Genomic DNA, 6504 nt, shown 5'->3' with positions numbered 1-6504 from the left:
GAATTTTTCTTTCCGACTATTTCCTGTAAAATTTCCCTTTTCCTTAGAGTTTCCAAATAAGTGCTTATTTTTATGAACAAAATTTGTGTGAATTTTGTCTCCCATCTCACCAACACAATATTTGCTGCCTGAATAAATTATAGAATAAATCTTTGATGATGTGTGGAAAAAAATGCAGTCTTTTACCTACTAAATCACACCAATTCTCCATGCATCCTAATGAAGAGGCCCTTCGGTATGATTTGTAAATGATTCTTGTCAAGCCATTTCCTGGTATTTTGCTATGGGGCTGTTACAGAAATATCGCCGTGCTTACTTAGCAGAGGATATATGCACTACAAACAAGCTGTCACATATGTCAAAATTTGAAAAGTTTACAATATGTATTCCTTCTAAAATTTGGACAAGATTCTGCTTAAAATATTGATGAATTAGGTATTTCTGTACAAAATGGTGTCAGAACTTTATTTAACATTTAAGGTACTGGAATGGAAAACATTTGTGTCATTCAGACCTTCCATAACATAGGGTAACAGCTAAAAAAAAAAGATATTTAGCACACTCTTATCTGGATTTTGTATGGAAGTGCTTCAAGAAAGTTTTCAAATGGGTGGCCATATTGGACCTACTTTCATTACTGGGGTGGCAGATCACTGTCATTGTTAGCAAAGTGAGATGATGGGTCAGTCAGTGATGGGCATTCAAAACGAGTACAGTATGAAGGAGAAAAACAGACATAGTCATAAATGTTCCAACTAAACTATTCTCTTTGTGTCCTTTTTTAAGTTAATATTGTGAAATATTTATATACTGGCTGGCCAAGAGAACAGTCATATATGCATATATAATAATTTATGGTTTTGCATAAATGTGCTGCAGTGAGTGAGGGATTTTTCAGGCTGAAGAGGAAAATTTCTGTTCAGCCTGCACAGAAATTAAATATTTTACTTATTGCTGAATAAGTAAAATATTCATCAGATATTTTACTTGCTGACTCCTGTATGCAGTGCTTCTCAGTCTGAACTGCTGCAGATGAAGCATTTTGCAGGCTGCGCTGTTGCAGTGGCTGTGACTTCCCGTCACTGATTGCAGCAGGTGTGCAGCTGATCTTTTGCCCCACCTCTGAAAGAAAACCTGCAGTTTTGTTTCCTCTCCAGTGTAACTCAATCTATACTCATAGTTTTGTTTCCTTTTTCTCGCCTGCCAACACTTTTTAAATGCATGATTTACTTACAGTTAAATAAGCAACAATGTACCTAACATTTAACTTCTCCACCTCTAACTACTCCAACCTGTCGGACGCAGACTCTCTGAGACTGCAGGAACTAACCCACCGCTCCGTCAAAATAAGCATCATCATTATACTGGGGGTGATGATCACTTTGGGAAATATAGCAGTTCTCCTGGTCATCACTTCCTCCGTGGCAGGCTGGTCCAGAAACTCCCGGTATTTCCTGCTGTCTCTCACTGCAGCGGACTCTGCGTTCGGGTTGCTGGTAATGCCCCTGAACCTCTGGGTGAGTCTGTTGAAGGACTACAGTGAGGGCCCTGACACTCTTTGTCATGTGGTTGCGTTTTGCAACGCCACCATCTACTCCACTTGCATGTACACGCTGGCCACCATCAGCCTTGAGAGGTACATCGCGGTGTTTTACCCCCTGCAGTATTCCACTCTTATGACCAGGAAAAGGACCCTGCTTCTCATCGCCTTCACCTGGTGCTTCCCTCTCTTCTTGCTGTCGCCGATCACATTCCCAGATGGCATCATCGAGGTCCACTTCTCCACCGCGTCGCTGGTCTGCAACCCGTCCTACTCTACAAACGTTGCCTACACCTTAAGTTTGACCTGTTTAATATTTTTCCCCTGCTCCATTGTCATGACATATGCAAACTTGAGTGTGTGGTGCGCGGCCAAGAGACAGAGGCTGAAACTGCGCAAATACGGCTGTGCACTGCGCAACAGGCACAATGTTGCCGCAAGAGTGCTCGTACCTGTGATGGCAGCATACTACACATGTTGGACTCCCTGCATGGTGGTTATGATCTACAGTGGTAAGCAAAGCATCACATCTAAACAGCATTTAATGTGGAAATATGAACAAACTTTTATTCTAAACTTGTTGCCCACACAGCGGCTTCTTATTTAGACATCTCTCATTCACTAACATTTATAGAAAGTGTACTTTTGTATATTTTATTTCACAATTTTAGCTTTGTCTTAAATATTTACTAAATTCCACCACCACTGATGGAAAATCATTAAGCAACTTAGATTTTGTGTGTCTCTTTGCTCCTTAGACTATGGGATTTTGATTTTTAAATTAAGCAAAATTAGGCAAACTGAGCAACAGTCTTCTCATTTTTGTCTTTTGTCACAGACAAAATATTTCAGATAATGCCACAGTTTCAGGTGTGGCTTAACACAAGAAATACCGCTGTGACAGCCGATATCATGGCTACATCTGTGATGGCTCTTGAAGCTCCAACTTCAGAGAATCTTCCCCACTTGCTTGAATGGACTTTACTTTATGTTCCTCTCAAAGCTGTGACAATCTCTGTTGCCTGTGCTCCTTATTCTCCCACACTTACCTTCAACTAAACTTTCCATGATTGTGGCTTTCTACCCTTCTCATGTAAGGGTCATCCACTGTCTGCTAGGCTACTTTCTAGTCAGTGGTTTTCTTTAGGGTTTCATAGGTCAAAACATTTCCTTAACAAATGTTGAACAATCCCCGCTTTGTTATAGCCTATTCTTCAAAGAAACCTATATTTGGGTTTTCAATAGCTGTAATCAATGGTTCTAAAAATCTACAGAAATAACAACTGAAACATACTGCTCTGTTTGAAATGAATCAACATAATGAGTTCCATATTTTGAATTGAAGTATGGAAATAACATTTTGTTGATATTCTAATAAATTGAGTTGCACTTGTTTGTCACTTATTGCTCTTGCATCAGTAACTCCTCTAACAGAGTTGTTGTGCTGTGTGTCACAGTGATGACTTGAGACATTCATAGCATGTAGAATCAAATATGCTTATGTCATTTTTGGCTGCATGTATTGAATGATACAGAACAGATTTCTGCTTTTGTTACAGTTATTTCGGATATTGATCATGTGTATATATGCTCTTTGCATATTATATCAACTTCATATGAGAAAATATTTTATTCCTTGTTGCTTCATAGTAAGACAGACATCTGTCTTTCAAAATTAAACATCTTATCATTTCCCCCATCAAATCTGTCAGTTTCTGCCAAGATTGTGGGAGGAATAGCTGTCAGAGTTATTCATGTAATCATGGGCATGATGTACTTTTTTAAGGCTGGCGATGACTCAGACTTGGTTTTTTTTTTTTTTTTTTTTGGCTTTTTCTAATTTACCTTGATCATGTGCGGGTTTGGAGTAATCAGTGTGAAAGTGGAGTTGTGGCAGAATATTTTTAGAAGTGAAGACCTTTTTTTCCCTCTTTTTCAAGCAGACCCCTAATCTATCAGATACAGATGAAAATCCTTGCAAAGTGAAGCCGAGAGTCTTAATTTAAACTGCAAGTGTGCACTCGTCTAAATGATCACAAGCCCAACAGTAAAGCACTTTACTTGGTTCCACTAAGTCTCAGCTACTTGACCATGAGCTAATTTACTGTAAAGCTCTAAGATATTCATAGCCAATGTCATTACTAGAAACAGGTGAGGCATGCTAGGTGTTTAAATTATATTGTTTTTTATCTGTCTGAAAATGTAAATAATACTTTGTCACTTGTTCATCAGTTTCTGATTGATGATTTAATGAGTGTTGAGTTTTAGGTCTTTCCAAAATGTTTTTTTTTAAATAAGCCCTTTGTGAATCTAATGACAAGGGTATTTAATTGTGTAGATTGACTTGCGTTTTCTACCAGATACTTCATTTTATTTTGTCAAGTTGTTTCTTGTTACCTGGATGGTTGATGTCATGGCTATAAGACTGCAAAGGAGGTTTTAAAATAACTCACCTTAGTAGATACAAATTACTCAACAATGAGGTTGATTTGTGTTCCTGGGAATAAAAATGTTGCCACTGATTGCAGAGAAGAGGTCTAAGCAGATATTACATAAAATTATATTTCTAGACAAAAGCAAAGCTCAGCAACATGCTAGTTAAAAATTGCGCAGTATAAAATGTACATGCAATTCACAGCACTAAAATGGTATTAAAAATAATTCTCAAAGAGATGATAGATAAAAGATACTTGGCATATGGTAGATAATCGGCTGAAGGATGATGCATCCTGATGAAACAGCCCCATTTCTTTCAGAGCTGTTCTGATACAAACAGAACAGCCCTTTAAAATAATTTTCCTGATTTGCTTTTAGGCCTTAAAAGAGGACACTTTGACAGTTAAACAGTTAGTTTGCACTGTGTCCAGACACACTGTTTACAATGTTGCGGGGATGCACTTGACTACCATATTTATAACCCCAGCATTTGTAATCAGTGCAGAATATCTCTCTCCACGCTTGGCCTGTGTACATATTGAGTTTTTTATGCTTAAGTTATAGGTTGTATCAGTGCCAAAAATGCATACAATATGCTCTTTTTTTTTTATTATCGCTATCTATTATTTATGTAGAGGCAACAAAGTGCAGCCCAGAAGGTGGAAAAAACTGAGAGAGAATTTTAATTTGGAGCAGAATCTGATATTCATGTCAGATTCCTGCAGCATTAGTCGGATGCAATGAACAGTCGTATTTCTTTGTAGTGCATGACCCTCACGCTGCCCACGAAGAGACGACGTCCTGGGCAGTGAGGCATTTTTCCCCATTTATCCAAAAACCGCCATTGATTATATACAATCAAAAGTGAGATAATATTTTTATTTGAGAGCTGTGCACACTTGTTGTTTCTGTCACTAGGCTGACTCATATTTATTCAACATTTTCTGTCCCACAGCAGTCTCTGGGAGCACAGTACCAGAGTGGATTGAGTTCGTTGTGGTGTGGCTCCCAACCTCCAATGGTTTCCTCAACTGCATCTTTTACTTCTGGATAAACAAAAACTTTCGCAGGAAGTTCCATCTTATTCTGCAGCGGCTGGCTCTGGCCATCTGTCCTGAACTGGCAGACACCTTTGGGTGGAGCAGCACATCATCAGCACAGTTCGTCTCGGGAATTTTAGACAACAACAACATGGTTCATGAGCGTACCTCCAGTGTGTCCTCCACCTGCACCTTGCTGAGCTTGGCTTAAAACCTCTGAACCCAGAAACAACAAGAGCATAAAGGACATGGTCAGTGACCTGCACACTTTTAAAATCCTTGCCCAGTTATTGGTGTTTTAACAAACTAAAGCAAAAATAAACGATCAATTTGTTTGCAGGGCAAATGCTTTAAAATTCTGAGAGACTGTAATGGTGACTATTTCTGTGTAAAACTAAAATACAGTCAGCATCAGTATGAATTACATTATTTTTTAAACTATTATTTCCAACTGAAAACGGATGCACCATTGTCAGGATTTAATTTTCAATCCAAGGTGGCATCCTAAATCAAATTTTTAGTTATTTTTACAGCTAGCCATCACTTTTGGCTGTGCTACGGATAGGCCTGTCATTATTCTGCATACACCATTTTTTTTTTTTTTAAATGCGTCAAGCTGAAACTTATCTCAACACATTTCAGTCGTTCACAATCTGTCATTTAGCTCATCAGAAGAAAGTGATATTTAGGCTCCCTCTCATGTGAGATTTTTGTGAAGGCTGCAACCTGGTTTCAAACACTTTGAACTACTGAGGCTATCAACCTTTGTTCATTTTAAACTATTTGACATATACCAACGAAGAGAGGTTAACCTTTAAGGCGCAGCATTTCAGTGCATGCAAGGAGAAAAGTAATTAAGCACCTGGACTGCAGAAAGGTCACAACGTTCATGGCGGGAAGAGACAACTTGTATTTGGAGGATCTTGGGCTCAGAGTCTATAAATAATCAGGAGGAATGAACACCTTAGTGTGTTTGTATTCAACATTGCAATAAGCATTTTTGTCTTTAAATAAAGTTTTGTCATGGTAAAGGTTGATTTTTGAATTGGAATTTTTTATACACTTTTAAATTGCTGCTTGTTATAATCATCACTAAAAATAGGGAACATGACTGCGTTCATGACTTTTGCATTTGTGTTCCTATATTAGTTGATACACTTATAAAGACAAAGAATGATTTGAGGATGATGTGCAAAATAAAGTATGATACCTTTGAGTCAGTTGTGTGTGTTTTGGTTTTTTTTAAGGTCCTATTTTCTGGCTGCATGTTGGTAAACTATTATTATCAATGATTGTCCAAAACCTTGCTTTTTTCCCTCAAATCAGTCCATTGCTTTCTCATGCTGCAGCATTAGAACCATGTGAACTTAAAACAGTTGTACTTCAAATGTGCTGAAGTGCAGAAGGCTTGTAAAGAGTGATTCAAACACCTCAATAACCTATTACCACCATACTTGAGAAACGTCCACATAAGCTGAGAAATGTCTA

At 38.1% G+C, this 6504-nt stretch overlaps 1 protein-coding gene across 1 annotated transcript; it reads left to right on the top strand.

Annotated features, from left to right (window-relative positions):
- Positions 1-1212: 1212 nt before the first annotated feature.
- LOC116718972 (probable G-protein coupled receptor 21) lies at positions 1213-6230 on the top strand. The gene is made up of 2 exons (XM_032561285.1): positions 1213-2052; positions 4932-6230. Exons 1-2 carry the CDS (start codon positions 1251-1253, stop codon positions 5225-5227), a joined length of 1098 nt encoding a protein of 365 aa, XP_032417176.1. The 5' UTR covers positions 1213-1250; the 3' UTR covers positions 5228-6230.
- Positions 6231-6504: the final 274 nt, after the last annotated feature.

Source organism: Xiphophorus hellerii, chromosome 4 (genome assembly GCF_003331165.1).
Source record: "Xiphophorus hellerii strain 12219 chromosome 4, Xiphophorus_hellerii-4.1, whole genome shotgun sequence".
NCBI lineage: Eukaryota > Metazoa > Chordata > Actinopteri > Cyprinodontiformes > Poeciliidae > Xiphophorus > Xiphophorus hellerii.
This window is presented reverse-complemented; position numbering and strand designations above follow the sequence as displayed.